General features: G+C 40.6%; 1 protein-coding gene across 1 annotated transcript; it reads right to left on the bottom strand.

The window, feature by feature from the left end:
- Nucleotides 1-1,451: 1,451 nt before the first annotated feature.
- LOC308306790 (uncharacterized protein) lies at nt 1,452-20,149 on the bottom strand (the record flags this gene model as incomplete). The annotated part of the gene is made up of 10 exons (XM_080751832.1): nt 1,452-1,510; nt 1,841-1,925; nt 2,015-2,137; nt 2,243-2,332; nt 5,376-5,488; nt 9,542-9,680; nt 13,497-13,600; nt 14,042-15,306; nt 15,890-16,316; nt 20,095-20,149. 10 exons carry the CDS (start codon nt 20,147-20,149, stop codon nt 1,452-1,454), a joined length of 2,460 nt encoding a protein of 819 aa, XP_080607958.1.
- Nucleotides 20,150-22,064: the final 1,915 nt, after the last annotated feature.

Below are 22,064 nucleotides of genomic sequence, written 5' to 3'. Positions count from 1 at the left end.
GGCTGTCAGTAATTTCAAGTGAAAACATATTTCAACAGGCAAACAGCAGAAAAGTAATTTTCCTTCAAAGATCACGTCCCTTAATAAATGCAAAAATTAATGGAAAATGCATTATTAAAGCTCAGTTTGCTGCTCTATGATCCTCACCAATCACTGATTTCATATAGTAAAATGAGAAAGTAAATCAAATCCACACAGAAAACACACAGGTTTGCCCTTTACCACCGAGAACATGTACCGTAGGCTTCTCAGCCTCATACTCTGCAACTCTGTCTCCCACTGTAGGACTTGTAGTATTATGGTGGCATCCATTGTGAATCTTCCTGTCCTAAATCCACTTTGATATGAACTAAATAGTCCTCTCTTCTCCATTGTGTATGATTAGCCTACGAATAATCTCCTCCATCCATTTGCACAGATGTGAAGTAAGTGCAATGCGCCTATAAACCCCCAGTCCTATAGTTGGATCATTTCCTGGCTTGTTGAATGGCAAAATAACTGCCCTTTTCCATCCAGCTGGAATACATCCATCACTCCAAGTTTTACTCTTTTTAGTGACTCCACTGGCAGCGGACGGAACATGGCATAACATAACTGATCTTGCCCTTGCTATTTTGAGCTCTACCAATGTAAAATCCATAGCCAAAGCTGACATATCCTTCTTGATTACATTTTCATTCTCTCTAAGTACTTTTCCTGCCTATGAATATCATTCAAGTGCTCACCACTATGCACTGCAGCAAAAGCCCTTCCTAATGCATCTGCTTTCTGTTTCTTTAGAGCGAGGATGAAGAGGGATGAAGAGGCATGAAGAGGCGGGGCACCATGTAAGGTGGATAGGTTTAGATAACATACCATTTACTCTAATTGATTCTAATTGAACATTTTGTCTGTTTTCGTGTATTGTCAGTGCATTGGGATGGGTCACAGCCCACCAGTTGAGAATGGCTGGTATAATTGAACATTTGTTGAACAATGCTTTTTCCTAACACAGGCTTTCTATAAATCTCTTGATGTCCACTTTTCCCAATTTTCACTGTAGAAATCAACAAGAACAACCTGTTAACTTAAGTACCTGTATCAGTATCAAGATGCTGGTAGGGGTGCAGCAATTGATCAAACTAATCAATTTCAACGATTAAAGAACAGAATCAATCATTGATTTCAATACAAATAATATAGCATAAAAAATAGCAAAACTAGTAGATGAATGATTTGTGTTGTGAGCTGGTAGATCTGCCATTTAAAAAATGTTATGCTTCTAAATTACTAATTTAATCAGAAAGGTACAGTATGAATTGCTAAGAATGATAATGGATAGTTATCATCAGCTAGATATAGGCCCTGGTGTTACTTGGTATCAGATTGAAATACAACTCAGTGGTATCAATTATCCCTAAAGGTCCCGTTGAGCTCTCCTCTCCTGACAAGCTGTCGGCTCAGGGCGAGTCTTAAGAGTCATCTTCAAAACCAAGGTTGGTTTGAGCATTCTGCTGTCTCCTCACTGGGTCTGGAAGGAAGGTTATTACAATAGTTAACAAAAACTAACCTAAACATTTTAGTTAATTGAAATAAAAACAAAAACAAGGCAATACAAAAAAAGATAACTAACTTAAACTGTAATCTGAGTTCCCAGAAAATCTGTGCCTCTCGCATACGAAATGCCTTTAGTTTTAGTCGTTGTTCATTTATTACATTCTTAAGCCTATATGTTTTTATTTTTTTATTACAAAATACCCTGTCATACCCTTCACCTGATAAATAAAAAACTTACATTAAAACTAAACTGACATTGATAAACACATAGTCAAATGAAATGAAAATGTCAAACGATAACAACCTTGGTGTGAAGGGTCATCTTCAAAACCAGGGTTGGTCTGACCCTGCTCATTCCTCCTCTGGACCTCCTCAAATATCTGCAGAACCTGCAGCGGTGGAAAGTAACTAAATACTAGTACTGCACTTAAGTACAATTATTAGTTACTTATAACTTTATCATTAGCATTCATAAAACCTTGGATTTGGGGGTGAGGCCCACTCTGAAGAAACCGATTTGTCCCGTTTCTATCTTAGTACAGTCCACCACAGTGGAGGCGATATTTTCAGGGGAGGGTCCAGCACACAGCACGCCATCCACCTTATACAAGAAAAATAACACATTTTTGCAAAATAATAATAATAATAAGGGTAATAATAATAATAATAAAAGCGGTAGCTGTTGCTCTGAAATATGTGTCATCACCTTGTTCCCCAGCTTGGCATGAACCTGGTTGTGGTGAGTTGTGTCTGCTTCACCTGTAGGATTGGCTGATGTCACAGCAATGGGTCCAACCTAAAAAGTGAAACAGGTTGGATAAATTAAGGGGAGCACACATTGGACGTGGGCGGCTGCGCAGCGTCACGTCGTGGTATCGACGCACGTGAAGTGCCACACGGTAAACCCAACTGGATGCGGTGCGCTGCCACACAGCACATCCATTTCCCCCGGTGGGGAGAACCATGGGAGAACATGTTCGCTGCGCGGCAACGCTGGAAAAATAGAACAGCGGCGTATCGGCGCGGCAGGCGAATCGGTAGACCCGCGGCTGTGGGCGTCTGACGCCGCCGGTGTGGGTTACAGTAGTTCATTGAAAATAATGGGGCTGTATGTTTGGCGCGCTGTTTCCGCGCCGCCTCCGCGTCCGGTGTGTGTTCCCCTTTATACTGTCCATTTTGAGTCCTGTAAAAAGCATGTCTTTTGCAGAGAAGACCAAATGATCAACTTTCAATCAACTTTTATTATCTACCATGTATCTATCCCAGCAACACACTCTCGCAGGATCTATCACTAGTATACATAGGACAAGGTCTGCCATATTGCCCATATAGGAGACCATTTGTAGGATTTGTGCACCAGTTCGCCTCTAGTGGCTCAAATTGGGATGGTCTATCTTCATAAACGAGAAAATATTGTTCCTTCGAAACAATTGTGGGCTCGCTTCAAGCCAAAAAAACGATTGGCTATAAAAGTACAAAATGTCAAGATCGCAGGCAGTACTCTCTTTGACGTTACTGACACTGCATGCATGATTTGAGGCATATTGTTCCAAAACATTGTTATGCAAAAGTTGACCCGCTGGTGGCGCTATAACAGGCCAATGTGAGAAGGGTGGCATCTGTTCCTTGACCTAGTGGGAATGTGCTTGCAAAATTTCACGCACATCGCAGGCTGTGTTCATGATTTGAGGTGTTTTTGGCCACTTTATCGCTGCTTGCAGCTATATTTATTATTATTAATATTATTTTAAAAAGATTGTGCAATTCATAGGCATGTTAGATAAAGGTCCTTAGATTGCGTGTAAAATGTGTCATGCAAATTGCTCAAAGATCCCAGGCTTAAAACAGGTTTAAAGGACCAGGTCACCTCTGGGACAACCAGATCTTATTTTATTGTTGTGTGGGACACGATCAACACAATCCTGAAAATTTTTTCGTGTTCAATCTGTGTTTTTAGATATGTTAGTATTTCAGCATGCTACAACTGGTCATATGATGCATTTTGCATCATATGACCAGTTGTAGCATGCTGAAATCGGCTGAAATACTAAAATATCTAAAAACACAAAAAATAACTCAGGATTGTGTTGATCGTGTCCCACACAACAATAAAATAAGATCTGGTTGTCCCAGAGGTGACCTGGTCCTTTAAACGTTTTACAAACTGATCAAAATGGCAGAAGATCTAATGGCGGAGCTTACTTAACAAAGACACAGATGTCTTCCGCTTGAGTCAAGGCAAGCGTGTAAACAACTTGCATGTCTTTAAACGAAACGAGGCATGACTTGTGCCCGTTTAAAGTTTGAATTTTCAAACGCTTCGTATAGCGCCCCCCTTTGGCCAATTGGAATAAGATTGGTTTCAGTGATATTTGGACTAACCCTCTACATCTTTGCCAAATGCCATGAACGTGTCACTTTTCATGTATGATTTAGAGGCAGAAGAATAATTTGCATAAAACTGCAATATTCAGTGAATTATTAAAAAATAATGTTTCACTGTTTCGTATTGGTCCAAAGTTCATGTGAAAAAAGTTTTGTGCGCGTAACGCAAAAATCCCAGGAGGAGATAGATTTTTACTTTTTTTCATATAATTCAAAATGGTGGGAGAACTTGATATGATTGCCTGATAATGAACACATCTAAAGTGTGCTCGCCTGAAATTAACCATCTTCAGGTCTGAGAGACAGCCAGGCCCTTGGCCGACTCCCTCACATGACCCTGTAAGTTATTAAAACATATGAACCTGTGTTTGATTGGCTGCTGCCACGGACCATATTAGTCAGGATATTTCTCCCCCGGACCTCCGGTCCACTAGGGCAGTGGTTCTCAACCTGTGGGTCAGGACCCCCAGGGGGGTCCCCAAATTATTTGAGGGGTACCCAGATGATTAACTTAATGTGCCACCTTGTTTTCTCACTCAACAGTAAACAAACCAACATAAAGCTTAAGTGTATAGAAGGTATCTGCACATTTCTAAAGTGACAATTTAAAGGACAGCTTTCTTTTTTACAACAAGGGTTCATATTTTAGATTAGTCATTAGAGAAAAGAAAAGATGAGAGTTTAAATGTTTTCATTTACTTCTTTCTGTCATTTTAGTGATTTTAAAGATTTTGATTTGAATGCATGCCGCCCACAAATGGCTAAATATGTCTTTTTAGACTCAATCGATGCACCACAATCTTTCATGGGCAGGTGTGACTTATGAGGGCTGGTGTAAATAGTAGCCTAATAAAGACATCGCCGGCTTATTGTGTCTAAATACATATTTAGCCATTTGTACGCATAGAAAGCATGTAAATGAAAACATTTTAACACTCATCTTTTATTTTCTCTAATTACAATCTAATAAAATATGAACCCATGTCGTAAAAAAACAAAGTTGTCCTTTAAGGACTTTTTAATACCTCTAAAATGACAAATTAAACATTGGTCAAATTGTCAAATATTGGAGGCAGAAATTGTGAAAATAGCTAATCTACGTGCTCACAATGCCTTTTGTGAGCATGTAGATTTTTTATTTTCACAATAGAACCGTGTTATACAACATGTAATTACGGTGGGGGGGGGTGTCCCCATGATTATTTTGGTGGTCAAAGCCTGAAAAGGTTGAGAACCACTCAGTGTTGTAAGGCGTTCATTTCATACTACGGCGATGCCCGTTGGGAACAAATGCCCCTCTGGTTGTACAATACTTGTTGTCAGAGTAACCGTTATACCGTTGTCAGAGTTCTTAGTACAGTAAACACGTCTGGAGAGCCGATTTCAACCAGTCCGAGTGCTTGGAACTACCTGTTATAATGCAGCGTAACCTATAAGCCGTTAATGCTAATTACCAGATTAATGAGATGTGTGGCCACAGCACAGTCTGGGCATCTGATGGCGATGCTCTGGGGAGTTCCAATATGTGTGGCCGCTTCTCCTAAACCAAAGCTGTCCAACCAGGCTCCTACATGGGGGAAACGATCTCAACATTATTTTTACAAGTTTCTACTGAGATTTCAGCAGAAGCACAATAATTCCACTCTACAGGAGTATCAAGTCGCCTCACTTCTACCGACTCTTGCAAAAGACTGAGCAGGTTCAGTTTTTCATCAACGGGTCCCGCCGGCTTTATCGACGGCAAGTGTCTCTTGCAGACAAGATCCCGATGGCTCCCTGTCGGCAGCCGATGCTTTTCGACAGCAAATTGTGACGAAATCTGTGCGGTTAAGAGCTGGCTTAATTCAGCAGCGAAGTGTGATGTCACTAGCGTGAAATGGCGTGAAATGTCGCCCTCTAGGGGGTTCATGCTGGTATTGTTTTGTATTGAAATCGCCATTGGGGAATTTGCGATCACCGCATATAAGAACTGTGTTAAAAATATAAACACACCATGCTCTCGAATTGACTCAAATGGATATGAAGCATCGACTAAGTTGGAAATGTACAGATTCACCCAAAGAGTAGCACAATAAACGCTAGAAACGAGTCAAACGGAATGCAACAACTACATTTCTCATCAGCGCGACTGATGCCCTGCCTATGAGATCGGCGCGCATAACATACGTCACGCTCATGCTTTCTTTGCTTTGTTTTGTAATGGGAGAGGACTCAGAGGAGCAAAGAGTTATAATAATAAGTAATAGTATTAGAGGAGCAGAGGACCGTGTATTACTTAGTGCTGGGGCTGCGTTTTAACGTTGCTTCGTAAAACTTAAACATGAACGGTACAAACGATGCAGGTACGGTGCTTTGTTCCAGAGGAGAGGCTACATTTAGCACGGAGGCTACGACGCTACGTCTACTCTTGATTAGTCTGCACTCAACCAGGACAGTTCAACACACTGTTGTCTCTAACGTTATCCAGTCAGTGAAGCTTCTTCCAGGACAAGTCGTCCTGCTGCGAGATGCCCAGCCCGGTCCTCCGGTGGAACGTACTCAGCCATCATACACCATCCTGGTTCTTTTGTGTTCTTGTCTAACAATGCAAATTATAACTATCAGCATACCGCACAGTTTAAACAACTAAGCCAATTTGTATACTGTATATAAACGTATATTTCAGCTACAAGCAGAACATGTTTATTATGTATTAGAGACAGACTGAGACAATGCATAATACGTGTTTACTTGAAATGTCAGCAGTTACTGCAATGTAGAAATACTGTTTGAAGTAGAAGTCCATGCAAGCCATTTGTCAATGTTTTGTCGTAATGTGAAGATATCGACTTGTCACAATATAAGGGTGACAACTGATAATGTTATGCTATGAAATAACTGTTATATCTGGCCGGTCGTTTTATTTATAAAATAATACCTACAGCTAAGTAGCATTCATTAGAGTAGGCCTACTGTACTTTCTACGTTTATTTATTTAAATGTTTGTATGATTCTCTCTGATAATAAAAATGTTGAATGTCTGGGCTGTTAACTAATGTATTATTTTTATGCACAGATACGTGTATTAAAGTTGTTTTATGTGTATGCTACCTCTTAATAGTATGACGCTAGCTACACACATCTTATATGGGCAGGCATGTTGATTAAAAAAGTAACTTTAAAGTATAATATAATCAATGAAAACAGACGTCTAGGGCTCTAGGCCGCATGAAGCCCCGGCGCCGAGTGGTAGAGTCAGCCCGAACAAGGTGAGTCTCAACCTGTGTCACACTAGTAGTTGTGCTAAATAAAAGCTGGTTTCCGTAGTGTAAATAACACATTGTATACAGTGTCCACTGTCCAGTATATGTGTGCACAAAGCAACGGTTGGCTTTCTTTGTATATCGTGTCAAAAAAACAAGTTTGACAGCGTTATAAAACGCTTTTTTCTTTGCAAAATGAAAACGTCCAGGCAGTGGTGGAAAATTACTCAGATGTTTTACCTAAGTAAAAGTATCAATACACAATACTGCAATATAGATACTGTTACAAGTTACAGTAACAGTATCAAAGTACAAAATGTTTGACGTTGTGACTGCTTAGATCGGCTATTTTCAAAAAGCCTAGGTATAAAATGGGGCTAAAGTGGATTAATATATTTTATAATTGTATATCTAAAGAGTAACTTAGTTTTGTAATAACTGTCAGTGGAGTAAAATATAATATTTGCCTCTGTAGTCTGTAAGGGACCTAGGGAAATTTATGGAGGGGGGTCACTGGAGGAAAATAGGGGAGGGTCATGTCTTTTTAGTTTTAGTTTGAGGGAGGGTCATCAAATTTTACTTTGAGTCCAAGGGAGGGTCATCCAATTTTTATTTTTAAAATGAGCCCGGATTTTATATGCATATTTTCTTTACAGCTTTCCTGAATAATAGTACAACAATAGTCATTGACACCCCTCCGTTGCTTATCTTGGTTTTTCCCAACAGCTGGGCTATTGAGCCTTTCCCATTGTTCCTTCTATGTGTCAATCATTTAGCTTGGCCTATCCAGCCAGTAGGCGTGTGCAGTTTCTGGCCAATCACTGACGCTCTTCCTGGCAGCGACAATACTTTTAGTCAGAGGGAAAAGTTCAGAACACAACAAACATGGCGTCTTACAACATCAAGAGAACAAATGTGCGTACTAAAAGTTACTTGGATCACAATTTAAGAGCTTCGCTGCAGACCCTCTCTGCTGAGGAGAGTCTTGTCAGACTCGAAACTAAATTAGAGAAGAGCACGGACAACAAGAAGATCAGAGGGGTTAGGCAAGTCCTACTGGAATTGCGTGTGTGTGGCTGTTTGGATTTTGATTTTGGCTTCGAGGTTTTTTCGTCTTTTTTTCTTTCTCCACCACAACGGGAATCTTTTAGGGATAGTCTCATTGATGAAACATATGGCATCCCTGTTTTAATATATAGGGTTAAGTTCGGCCGGCAGTGGATCATCTTAAAGGATGGCAGTGTTCCAATGGAAAGCATTTTTCTTCACTTTCACATTTGCGTATAAAATTTCCCAGACAGATAGATGAAGCGGTGAGTTTACAGATTAAACATTCATAGCCTTCTCCTAAGTCCTGTAACATCATATGATATAGAAGTGGTAGCTTAAGTTGTAGAGTTCACTTTTATTCACTAAAATGTTATCTGTGAAGATAGCTCAGTGCATTAGTCACTGTGCTAACGATCCATTCGTCCCGTGGGGCCGCCGGTTCGAGTCTCATAGGGGGAGGTGAATTTGCTTTATTCATGTTCTCGTATATAGTGCTATTATTACTGCAGTTGCGTTTATGAATAAGTTTATGTTTTTAGGGATCATTTTACTCATGTATAAAATGTTATGTTTTAGGGGAGGGCCATCTTCTTTTCTTTTTTTGGTTGGGGAGGGCCACTGATTTTTTTCCCACATACAGAGGGAGGGTCATAGCATTTTATATCAGGGCATATACATTTCCTCCAGTGACCCCCCTCCATGAATTTCGTTCTGTCCCTAATGGACTAGAAGTAAGATTACTGAAAACTGGAAAATAAGTCAAATACAAATACCTCAAAACGACATAAGTACAGTAATTCATTAAGTAAATGTGCTTAGTTAATTCAAACCACTGCTTCCATGTTTATTAACGTTTGATATTTCGATAATCATGTTTCACTGCTGACAACACAGCATGAAATAATCTCAGTAAAGTTTTGGTGGAGCGTGACGTATTATAGTCGCGACCGTGATTCAGAACGGAAGTGTAGTTTCCGACATTTAAGGCAGAATGTATTACATTTTCTACAGAAACAGGCTATATCAGATATGAATGAATATCATAAACCATGCAGAAACCCCTCCCTGACAGAAACAAGAGCATAGTGTGTTTATTTTTTGAACACCGTTCTTATATGAGGTGATCGCAAATTCCCCAATAGCGATTTCAATACATAACAATACCAGCATGAACCCTGTAGAGGGCGACATTACGCACAAATGACGACATGGCTTCGCTTCTCTTCATGTTATTATGTAGGACAGGGGTGCGTATGCACGCACGCACACAAGCATGCACAGATTGCACGCGCACGCGCACGCACACAAACACAAACACAAACACACACCTCTGAGTATGACCATGCTGATAGAGGAGGGCCATGCAGCCTGCATGAAGTCCAGCAGCAGCGGGCTGAGCAGGTGACTGACAGGCTGCAGCTGTTTGATGCTGGAGATCCACAGAGACATGGGTCTGTCCTGAGCCTGCTGTTTCACCCTGCAGGGACACAAGGTAACCAACCGCGTGCCGCGCTGTGAGCTTCTAGATCTGCGATTATTTTGCAAATCTTTGAATATATCTTTTTTTAAAGCAAACATTTGTAACTCAAATATTTGCTTCTGGGGGGTCCCCCTGGAACAAAATATTTTGAGATGGGGGTTCGTGGCCAAATACATATAATTGTGCATATAAATGTACATATAAATGTATATATATATATATATATATATATATATATATATAGGCCTATATATACAGGTATCTATATATATATATATATATATATATATATATATATAGGATATTCTGGCCCACGACAGTCTCCAATGAAGACCTTTACAGGAGAACAGGCCTGACCCCACTGTCAAATGTCATCAAGTTCAGAAGGTGGATGTGGATTGGACATGTGTGTAGAATGGACCCAAGTGCCATCCCAAGGGTAGCCATGAGATGGACACCACCGGGAAAGCGAAAAAGAGGCAGACCCAAGGAGACATGGAGAAGATCTGTGGAGAAAGAGATGAAAGAGCTCGGGTGGACCTGGGGCCAAGTGCAACATTGGGCAGAAGACAGACAGCATTGGCGTTCGTTGGTGAAGACCTTATGTGCTACCTAGCACGAAGAGGATTAAGTAAGTAAGTATATATATATATATATATATATATATATATATATTTTTTTTTTTTTTTCTTCAAAAAACCTTAGAAGGATTTAGAAGATTACAAGCTCACAGCGCGGCACTCGGTGCCATTCTGTGAGCTTGTATATCTGCTATTTTTTTAATAGTTAAAGTATTCCCAGTCTAATTGGGTTAACAGTACTTCCATATGGGGCTTGTCGGTTGTGACGACACAGTAAGATCCGGGGCTTAACTCCGCCCACTTTGGCTGCCATTTAAATTATTAGTTCTTTGATGCATCAAGATCAGTCTGTACTAGTTCTACTTGTTGAGCAAGAAATTATACTTTTACTTCAATTGCTCTTTGCTTTGATTGCATTTCAATAAAACCATATTTGATCAACATAATGATCACCCACATTTTACTGTTTATAGGGAATGTTATATTATTATAACCGATGTTTATTTCCAAAGCAATGGATGAATGTGATGGCTGTTCTGATCTGCTTGTGCTCTTTCTGCGCTCATGCATTGAGAGCCGAAGTCGCGATTTTAGCGTGATATCTTTTTATTGGGAGACAATAATGAGCACCAGCAAGAAAGCAGACATTCCAGTGAATATGGACATGTTATACTTAAATTTCTTGTTCATAATTGACAGAGTTATGGTGGAGTCAATTTGCAAGTGGTCTTGGCAGTGACGGCAATAACTGGCTGTAGGCACGCTAGCAGTGATGTAAAGTAATTAAGTATATTTACTTATGTACTGTACTTAAGTACACTTTTAAGTTGTATGTACTTTACTTGAGTAATTCCAATTGCCAAAATTTTTACTTCTACTCCACTACATCTCTGATCCAAATATTGTACTTTTACTCCACTGCATTTATTTCAAAACTTTAGTTAGTTAGGCTACTACTTTGTAGATTTTGATTATTATTACAAAACACACGTTAACCACTTCAGCTCGCAATGTTAGATCCATGAATATTTTCAAAAGATTTTTTGATAACTTGAAATGGGACATTCTGCATATGAGTAGGCCTACTTTTACTTTTGGTACTTTAAGTAAATTTTGTTACCATTACCAATACTTTTATACTTTTACTCAGGTAAATTTTGAATACTGGACTTCTACTTGTAATAGAGTGCATTTGCATTGCCCAATCTATCTTCTGTCTACAACCAGCGAACTGTCATTGCTGTTCTCCGGTCAAAATACACTTAAGGCACGTTTTACAATACATATTCTTCATGCAACAACACATAAGGTTCAGAAAGGATGGCTTATGCAACGTGTACTGTTGCACTTTTTTTCTAATCCTCCGCGATGCTCCAGTCCCACCGCAGGTTAAAATCGAACCCATAAAGTGGTATATGTATATTTTTTTTCTTCTCTTTTTTTTAACTTTCTTCTTTCCTTCTCTTCTTTTTCCTCCTTAATTTCCTTCTCTTTTTCTTTTTGAGTGCCATAGACTTTTTAGCCAATTCACCCTTTGTTAGCTTTCTGGTTGGTCCCTGACTGACCAACCAGCAGGCTCTATCTGCCTTGTCCCGCCCTGGTTCCGCCTTTTTTACGTTGAATTTGCTAAAACATAATTTTTGGAGAAATAAAAACATATAAAAACATGCTGATTCACTATGCTGCCACTGAGCAGCTCCATTTGACTGAAACCAAGTTTGAAATTAGAATTGAGCACACAGAATAACAATACGAAGCAACTGAATTAACATGGTAGTGGATGGAGTGTCCCACTGAATGTCCCACCAAGACACAGCAACCAATGGGTGTGGAGAGAGGCAGGACAATGGGCGGGACTTGACAAAGGGTGAATTATTTTTACCCCCTTTTTGCCCCAAACAGTCTTTATACCAATTGATTCCTCCCCACACACATTTCTGTGTTGTCACTGCTGTTGTATCCTACCGACTCACCTGCCAGTGAGGAGCCCCCACCAGGAGGACGTAGAGCCTTCGTCTTACTCCTCCTGTCCAACACTCCCTGCTGACAGGTGCCGCCCCAGCCCTTAACGCTTCCAGTGCCGGGCCACTTGGGGGCGCCCAAGGTCTGCTGAGTGGCCAGGGTCTCTCTCATAGACGAGCGTAGTAACATACAGGGACCCACGTTGCAGTCACGTGCGTGCTCACGTTTGTGCATGGGATGAAAAGGACCCGGATGGAAATGGCTACAGATAGCTATAGGCTGATAGCTCATTTAGAAGATAGATTTTCGGCGATTTAGCCGTAAATAAAACCTTCCAGCTTCCACAGAGAACACAGTTCAGAGAAAAAGGGCTTCAAAGATGTGAGTTTGTATTGGATTCGACGGCGCGATGCGGCGGCGTTACCCGATTACGGGCCGGTGGAAAGGGCTTTCGGTCGGCGGCCTAGATTTTAAATTTAGAGCCAGGCTTGGTGCGGCCTCGGATTATTTTATTCATTTTATTAAAAAAGCCGAACTAGTTCGGGATAGGCACACTGGAATACGTCGCGCCGCCGACAGTGAACATTCAGTGAACATTGGGGGGGGGGTCTAAACTTTATTTTAAACCATTTTCAATGGAATAAATCGTCGGACCATCTAAAATGGCTCGTTGGAAAGCGCTGGACGAGACAGGACCACCCACGTTGGTCCAAGCAGCTCAGGGTGAGTAAAAAAAATGTTTTTTGCCGAAGAAAAGCCGAACTTGTTCGGGATAGGCACTAAATGAGTTAAGAATACATGCAATGACCAGTATCACTCCCCCCATCCGGCTTCCCTCCCCCGAACACAGACCAATTGTGTTCGCACAGACGCCCGACATAACCGGCATGCACCACAGGGTTTTGAACCCCCAACCTTCCGTGGTGGTGGGCAGGGACTTTACCACTGCGCCACCTGGGCGGTTAATGTATGTTTTATATAATATTATAATTTGTATCTGCAAAGTAACTAGTAACTAACATTTTCAAATAAATGTGTAAAAGTACAACATTTGGATCCGAGATACTCAAGTAAAGTAGAAATACTTTGTACTCCGGTACATTACTTAAGTAAATGTACTTTGTTACTTTGCACCACTGCGTAATGAGCTAAAAGATGTTGTTGTAAAAAAAAAATGAACGTTTGCGGGATGACTTTCATCAATCATTAGAGTAAATAAACGAACAACAACAACAAATGCATGAAGTGAAAGAGTGAAACTCGCTTGTAAGCTTTGACCACGGCGTCAGGTCGGTTGCACGCAGCCACCAGTACGTAGACGGTGTCAGTCGGCATGCCACATATGCCACCGTTTTTCATGATGTCTGTGGAAGTGAGAGAATACAAAACACAGTGACCTTAAATGTCACAGCTGGACAATGTATTGGGAGTGTTAACAGTTAATCGAACTGTTTGGGGTAAAAGGTTACATTTCACTTTTTTCATTCAAATAGCATAAATAGATGATCTACAAGCTCACAACACATGGCATTGTGACACATTATGAGCTTGTAGATTGCCTCCTATGGCTATTTTTGTGTGAAAAAAATAGGGCTTAAATAATAATTGGTTAATCAGACAACTGGAATTAGCTAATTATAACAAATACATTCAAATAGTTTTACCTTTCATTTATTGATAGTAAAAGAATACAAAGAAAACAAACTTCGCAATTATTCTATGAATCGGAAAACGAATCGATAGATTGACCCAAAAAAATATATCAATTGTTGTAGCCCTACGGCAATCACTGCTCTCTCTCTCACCTGCTATCTGCTCGACGGAGGTGGCTTTGCGGGCTGGGACGTGTGGACAGATGTCTCCACCTGCCCCGCTCCCGCTCAGCCGCAATAAAGGGTTTCCCAGTGGAATCTGAGGGGCCTCGAACGTTCCGTTAAAGATCTTCGCCAGGAAACAATAAAAGCTCACCAATCCGAATATGATGGTGACTGCCACATCAAAGCCGTATTGCTCCGCCCCCACCGCGTCCAGCAGGAAGCTGACCAGAATGAGCTGAAAGGCCAGGGATTGCAGCAACCAGGCTACGTTCAGCAACAACGCTGCGGCCACTAGCAAACAGTTAAACGCCATGAAGCCGATGATCCCCACCGCCACGCTGAAGCCCCTAGAGTCCCTGTAGAGCCCGCCGTACCGCGTCAGCCCCCAGATGCTCCACATCATCCCGTAAAGGGTGAATGCCGTGCTCTCCAGCGTCTTCCCGCGAGAAAACGCCACCGTGGCGCACAGCAGCTGGAGCACGCCGCCGGAGACCACCGCCCAGGGCAGCACCAGCACGGAAAGAGGCCCCTCGGTGCCGACGCCGGCGGTGATGGCGAACGCGGCCAGCACGCTGCAGGCGTGGCCCAGGACCTCGCCGTCGGAATACTTGGAGTAGCCCAAGTAGGGAGCGTGCAGGTCTTTATCGCGAGGTCTGAGAACGAGGCCGCTCGTCCTGGTTGCCAGAGCTTCGAACAAACCCCGCCCCGTGGGGATCTGCCAGGCGGAGATCGTGTTAAACGCGGTGACGAGAAGCAGGCCGGCGGTGGCTACAAAAATGGCCGCCTGGACACCTTGAGTCCCTGCTTGGGAGAAGCCCTGGGGCTGGCACGCGATGGAGATGCAGTACGCCACGAAGAACAGCTGGTAGACTGCTTCCAGGACGCTCTTCTGGCAGCTGAACACAGCCAGGACGAAGAAGAGCACGGAGAAGACAGCGGGAAACGGAACGGGAGAAAGCGGCTGGATGCTGTAGAAGGTCAAGAGGGCACTGTAGCCTTCGGCAAACCTCAACAGAGCCGTGAAGCCGTAGAAGGTGGCGGCCAGCACGTCCATGGCACGGTAACACAGGACGCACACGCCGAGCTGGAAGATACCGGCCGTCCACAGCCAGGGGACGTGGCCGGTGGTCAGGCGGGGGACGACGCCAAGGAGGGGACAGGCCAACACGCAGGCGGACAGCAGGTTCAGGACCAGGCCAACGGACACCACATCGCTGCTGCTTTCCCCGTTCTGTGCTGTCCTGGGACTAGTGCTGTAACCATCAGGACAAGAATATAATATACTAAGAAATGACAAGTACAAATAATCAAAAATAAATAATTATACTAGTAATAATATACTATGGGCGTCCAACACAGCCAATGCATTTGATAATTTCATAAAGAAAACTGTAGACAGTAGAAATAGACGATTTACGAGGTTGTGATATTGTAGATCTGCCATTTCCGCCGTTTCTCAAAATGTTTGAAAGGGTATGACCATTTTCCAACGGTAGATGAATTTATACAGATGAACAGATTTTGCCCTAGAATCACACAAAGCGGTACACAGTATCTCTAAAGTCATGTCATCAATGGATCTGTCACATTTCCCATATTCCCTCCTGATTGCCTACCATTGCCTTCTAAAGTTTGTGTATGCGACCTGATGGTCGCTTATCTCCAGATTAGGGAGTCTTATTGCATGGTATCTGCTATTTTCTCAAAATTTTTGAAAGGGCATGACTATTTTCCAACAGATGAATTTATACAGATGAATGGGAATGATTCTAGGCCTATAAGTTGCTAAGTAATTGTTGTAATCAGGTGATTATGTAATATTTGTCATAGGCCTACCTCAAGGCAATCTTTGCCTTCAGGCGGGTGCCTGGCGGTTCCACCTCCCCACCGGTGCAAAGAGACAGCAGGCGTCCAACGCCAAAGTAAATCCCCACCAGGCAGACAAACAGGTAGTTGGCGGCCGCAGCCGATCGGCCGAACCTGGTGGCCGAGAGTCCGGCAATCTGGTGGCCGCAGGCCAGGCTAATGCTTATGGCAATGATAGACAAGGCCGTTGTCGTTCCCAAGATGGCTACGGCGCCTATGAGGAGCAGTGATAGGCTGAAAGCAGCCAGCCCCGGAACCAATGAGGATCGTAGCTCAGCGGGGTGAAGCACGCCTTGTCCCACCAGGATGTACACGAGACCAGAACCACACCACAGTGAGGACACTGTCAGACACAGAGTAGAACACAGCTGGGAGGGAGACAGACTGTGACACACGCCTAGGAGAGACGGAGAGGAAGAGGATGTTTACTTTTAGGAATTGAACAAATACTACACCTGCTAATTATGTTATGATGATCCGTTCATTTAAACAAACAGAGAACAGTGTGTGCCAGAGTGCCGTTTTATTCAGCGGTGGCATAAGTTAAAACAGTAATACCAGAATGTTGAAATACCAAGTAAAAGTACCGTATTGAAGTACCCATTTCACCTTTTTTATCATTTGAAAACAGATGATCTAAACAGATGAATCTGTAGATTGGCCGTTTTTGAATTGCCAAATTATAAAATAGGGATTAAAGGGATATCCCACTTTCAAAAAAAATGTTGGTCATTTTATCGTCTACTCAGGCTTTTGGGATTTTTATTTTATTTTATGTAAAACATCCCTAAGTGGTTTTGTATCTGGTAACTAAAGTTTGAATATAATTGTAGTGGAGTAAAAAGTGTAATTGTTTGTCTCTGAGATGTATAGTGAACTAGAAGTAGGCTAAAGTATTGAAAAAAGTAAAGGTACCCCAATATTGTACAACAAAGTGTGTGCTATGGAGAATGTATTTTTTTATGAATGTTGTTTAGTGTTTTTTTTGGAAACAAACCTGTATATGCTAACAGGGCAGCCACAATGAGTAACAGAATGCCCAGGGCATTATGGGGGATGAAGTCTCCAGATGAACTGCCGTAATCATTTATAAGAAGCAGGAGAGAGCCTGTAAACCAAACATCCATTAACATGGTGTCTTAAGGTGCTCCAAGTGATAAACATGTTTTGGTTCAAAAGCTCTATATTCTGTCTCAAACTCTTTAATAAACAGAACTACTTTTTCATGTGGGTTAGGATAGGACAGGACAAATTGGTGTCAGGATAGGACACCAATTTATCAGCTTCAATTAAATAGTGTTCTTATAGACGGGTTTCTTGTTTACAAACATTGAGACTAAATGCACGGTGACTGTATCATGTAATCAATTCCGTCCAATCCCCAAACTTGTTGTTTTGGGGAGCGCTGGTTTCATTCTATACTCTATGGTTTCATTGGCTAATTTTGGTACCGACCCTCAGTGTGACGTGGACCAGAAACCTGTCTATTGTTTGCCAATTATTATATTATTATTATTATTTTGTTTACACTCAATACATAGGTTATCATGTATTGCATATCACACATCACGGTCATGAGGGTTCACGATAGAGGGTATGCGCATGCCTAAAGTGAATGGAGAATCGAGTGGCAAATCGAGTGGCAAAGTGAGTTTAACGTTGTTTAATGCAATCAAATAGGACGTTTCTGTTTGTATGTATGGGCTGTCAAGGCCAGAAAGTCGTTTGTTGGCCACTCAGTTGTAGGCGTTCCCGCATAATATCTGGGTATGATGATGATGTCACGCGCATACCCTCTATATATCACAAAATATTTAGACTTCACCATTAATAATGCGACGGTTACATACATACAACAATAGGGAATATACATATTATTTATACAGTTTGATAATTTCTCATGAAAGACTATCACAGGATTCCAAAATTGAGTGAATATGTGAGTTATGTTATTGCTTGAAAACCTGAACTTTTCCAAATGCAACACATTCATCAACTCTCTTATCCAAATCTCATATGTCTCATATGTTGGTACAGTCTATAGCTTGCAGTTAAGGAGAATCTTTTTTTTTTTTTTTTCTCGTTGCAATCATGTGAAATGGCTTTAGATTCAAACTTATTTATCCCGTTTAAAACACTTGTTATCCCCCGAGAATAGCTACCAGAGGACTTGGTTCCCAAGTTCTTCTCAAATGCTTTAGAAAGGCATCTAAAAGTTAGTCAGTTTGACCATAAAGAATGACCAGAAAGAATGTGCCAGTGTGCTGCTATCTTACATCTATTGCAAAGGGGGATACATCATGGAAAATCTTGTGCAATCTATCTTTGGAGTAATATAAACAATGTATTGTTTTGAATTGTATCAGATTGTGTCTACTGTTTATTGAACATACTGTAGGCACACTTGCAAGACTTTCTGTCCATGTCCCTTCCTGTGTCACTTCTTCCAGTTAAGCCTCCCAACTTATTTTGAGGGCATTTGTGTCAATTTGAACATGTCTTAGTATATTATGGTAGAAATAAGAAATTTCCCTTGAATTATGGGGGTTAGATTGTGTAATATTGTCAAGTAATTTGTTCGACAAAGGTTCCCAGAATGTTGAATGTTTTTCCCAACATAATCTCTAATTGGCAAATACTAACTGGTCTATACAGACCAGTTCCAGTATACATGTGTGATACTGGAATGTTGTAATTTATACTGAGCTGTTCAAATGACATAAAATGCCCTTCAAAGTATAAGTCTCTTATTTCCTATGATTCCAGCTGGTGAAGATCATTCAGGCCAGGAATGATTTTGACATATTGGACTGTTAATATAAGTGTTTGGGGCCTTTGCATACAGCCTAGTGTGATTTTGTGCCCTCGTGTGGCTTATACACTTATACCTGTACAATGCAAGTCCATCAGCTACTTCAACCGATCAGTTTCCTCCCTGACAGCCACATGTTTTTACAGAATTAAACTATACAACTTCATTAACAAACATCCAAATATCTACAGCTGATTGCATTGCTATTTATTTGACTTTTATATGATATAGTGTACAAGATACACTACTACACCACTAAGCTACCCATGTACCTGGCAAAATACTTTATAAACGTTAGGATGTCCACGATTACAACACCAGAGGCAGCGCCACAGATCACGTTCAACCCAAAGTTAACTCAAACAAAGGGTCAAACTCGTTCTTCTGCTATACAACAAAAATGTGGAACGCCCTACCGAAGGCCTTAAAGGAGTGTGGTTCCCCAGCATCCTTTTAAAATCGCCCTGAAAAACCACTTACAGGCGGCAGCCATTCGCAACTGGCAATAACAAACCCGCCAGCCTCCCCTGACCCTTCTTTGTATTTACCTACTGTAGGCCTACATATTTTTTGCACAGATTATTTTATTTTTATTTACTTTTTTTACTATATCTAGTGCATAGTACTGTGTTCTATCTGTCTGTCATTCAATGTTATATGAGATACTTCAATGGTTTCCTATGGAAATAAGCTTAGTCTTTTCTAGGATCTCCTTTTAGTTGACCTTGTACCAGTGAACTGTACCGTCATGAAACTGTACCTTTTTCTATACAAACTTCTAATAAAGTCTTCAATCAATCAATCAATCAATCAATCAATCAATCAATCAATAATCTGTTTCAAAATATTTCTGATATGTATTATATCCCCCTATATTGTCCCCATTATCTCTGGCTTACACAGATATTTATGTCCCATAAAGTAAAAATGTTCTGTATTACAAGTGAAGGTTGTACTTGAGTAAAAGTACTAAAGTATTATTGGCATCATATTTTATATTATTAGTATGTTACAAAAGCTATTCATTATGCAGAATGTCCACTCACTTCATTACATCCCAAAGGTTTTAAAATGTGTCCACATCTTTTAAAAATAGCAGATCTTCAAGCCCAAACGCTTTTAGACATTTGTTTATTGGTTAATGTATGTTTTGTAATAATCTAAAAAAGTAACTATTGTTTTCAAATAAAAAGTACAATAATTTGCCTACGAGATGTAATGGAGTAGAACAATAAACTAGCTATATTAGGTAGGCTACTCAAGTAAAGTATCTTAATAGTTTACTCAAGTACAGAACTCGGGTAAAAGCACTTTCCACTTTCCACTACCTACAATAAATTTGACCTAAATCAGCTTAGCTTACCACCAGAGATGCCCAGAATTCCCACGGAGAAATGCAGTGACTGGGGTTGAGCCATGATTACACTGAGACATCCTGGAGCTGGGGAGCGTTTATACACAACTGCATGCCATATGCATGTGCGCACATAGACATCAAAGTAGGCTTGAGCCCCTGCCCTTTTACCCGTCTGTAAAAAAAAAGTGCCCTCTCCAGACCAAATTGGTAGGCCTATACGCGAAAAACAATAATTAAAAATGCCACCCTCCAACTCAATACCTATTCTGAAAAAGTGATGATTTAGCATGACAAGACAATGAACTTGACAAGACAATGAAGAGCAGTTTAATTATCCACTTGGATAGCTTCTCTTCATGGCTGCAGGCTGTCAAGAACAAACAATCCAACAGGATTCAATCAGAGAACACCTGCATGACATTGAACTCTTGATTGGCAGAGGAAGCCTATTTGTTGTCATTATGGTTGGTTTTAAATACCTAACCACAATCATTTTGGATCTATTTGATTAATTTAAGAAGAGCACACTACAGCAGAACTAACTTTCAACAACTTGTAAGGAGGAGAACTGGTCAAGTGGAAAAAGGTAGTAAGAAAGAACTACATTCCAACAAATTAGCCAGATAAGATGTCTCTCATAGGCTAGGAAGACTAAAGAGCCTGTTTACAAAATAAGGGATACAATATCCATTTCAGGGTGAGGCTGTTCAGTAACTAGTCAAAAAGCAAACATTATGTATGCATAAAAAGGTCCTCAGTGTACGCCCATCAAATTAAAGATAAAAAGAGTACAAAAAGTATCACAATAGTTTTAAAAGACAAAAAAAAAAAAAAAAAACAGAATAATGGCAAACAAACAAATTGTACACAATAATAAACTCGACTAATGATTTTGAGACATTTATTGATTTCCAAAAATACTTTCGTACCCTGAGACTCAGAGAATTTTTTCACCCCAGCAGTGACTCTGTGCCTCCTAGCTGTTAACTCAAATGATAGTTAATGTATGTTTTATAATGTGTATATCTGCAAAGTAACGTGTAACCAAAATCTTCAAACAATTGTAGTGGAGTAAAAGTACAATATTTTCCTCAAAGATGTAGGCCTGGAGTAGAAGTAAAAGTAGTAGGCCTACTGAAAATTGGAAATACTCCACTAAATAAATAAAATACCTCACAACTGTACTTAAGTACAGTAGGCCTACTTGAGTAAATGTAGTTATTTACACCACTGAAGGCTACTCCTAAATGAATTCAATGAACCCAGAGAGACTTTCAAAGCGTATTGACTTTTGAGCCTATAGAGAGAACACATAAAATCAACTAAATGAACCTTGAGACTTTCAAAACGTGTTGACTTAAAATTTAACCAATGACTGGACATAATGTTGAGAAAGTTATCTTTCCAAATATTCTTGCCTCAATGAAAGATCACAACGACCTACATGTGGAAATGTCCACTAGATGGCAGGAAAGCCAAAGCATCTCCACGAAACAGCTTCAAGTTGGAAACTCCAGTTTCCAGTTATTTTAACCGAACTAAAAACTAAAAACTATGGAGAAAAAAAAATATTACAAATCCCCTGATTGATTGAATGCTTTATTAGAAGTTTGCATAGGAAAAGGTGCAGGACAGTACATTTCACTGATACAAGGTCAACTAAAAGGATAAAGACCACAAGAATGTGCTTGTTTGCATTGGGGTCGCTTTGTAGGCCTACTAAATTCATACAACATTAAAATGACAGACAAATAAAACACAGTACTCTGCAAAGAAATATCATCATATGATTTATAGGTCTTCTGCATGTAGTAGCCTATACTATACAATATAGAAGGCAGTAAAGGCACACTACGCAGCGATGTAGAGAATGTGTTTATGGATACAGGATTATATCGAATAAAATCGAATTATTATTACTAATATTTGTTTGAATGAATGATTTATAGACATGAGTTGTATGAACAATGTTGTCA

This window comes from Nannobrachium achirus, assembly GCF_963921795.1.
Source record: "Nannobrachium achirus genome assembly, chromosome: 21".
NCBI classification, from domain to species: Eukaryota; Metazoa; Chordata; class Actinopteri; order Myctophiformes; family Myctophidae; genus Nannobrachium; species Nannobrachium achirus.
This window is presented reverse-complemented; position numbering and strand designations above follow the sequence as displayed.